At 46.3% G+C, this 495-nt stretch overlaps 1 protein-coding gene across 1 annotated transcript in view; it reads right to left on the bottom strand.

The window, feature by feature from the left end:
- The window catches only part of PBK (PDZ binding kinase), a 16,058-nt gene that overhangs the window by 943 nt on the left and 14,620 nt on the right, over positions 1-495 (bottom strand). Inside the window, exon 7 of the mRNA XM_023515565.1 lies at positions 9-181. Coding sequence (XP_023371333.1) covers positions 9-181 — 173 coding nt within the window. The remainder of the gene's footprint in view (positions 1-8; positions 182-495) is intronic.

The following is a 495-nucleotide window of genomic DNA, read 5'->3' as shown; positions in this document are numbered from 1 at the left end:
TCATCATCATCATCATCATCATCTGAAAGATTGATATGTGGAATACACAAAGTCATCATTTCCCACAGAGTAAGGCCAAAGGCAAATATATCTGCCTTGTCAGTAATAATACCATTCTCTTCTAAAGCTTCCTTGGGTTTCCATGGCTCTGTGCCAATGTAACAGGCCTCAGGGTCAGTCACTGAAACAAGCAAAATACAAATAAAATGGTCATGAGAACAGGCACTAGAAATCACAAGAAAAACACAGGCAGCCAAAGAAAAATAGGCAGGCAGGCTCGGCACCCGTAGCACAGTGGTTAGCCAGCCAATACACGGAGAGTGGTGGATTCAAACCTAGCCTGAGCCAGCTGAACAACTGCAACAAAAAAATAGCTGGGCATTGGGGAGGCACCTGTAGTCCCAGCTACTTGGGAAGCCTGAGGCAAGAGAATCACTTAAGCCCAAGAGTTGGAGGTTGCTGTGAGCTGTGATGCCACGGCATTCTACCAAGGGC

Source organism: Otolemur garnettii, unplaced genomic scaffold, assembly GCF_000181295.1.
Source record: "Otolemur garnettii isolate 467f Iridium unplaced genomic scaffold, OtoGar3 scaffold00074, whole genome shotgun sequence".
In the NCBI taxonomy this organism is placed as follows: domain Eukaryota; kingdom Metazoa; phylum Chordata; class Mammalia; order Primates; family Galagidae; genus Otolemur; species Otolemur garnettii.
This window is presented reverse-complemented; position numbering and strand designations above follow the sequence as displayed.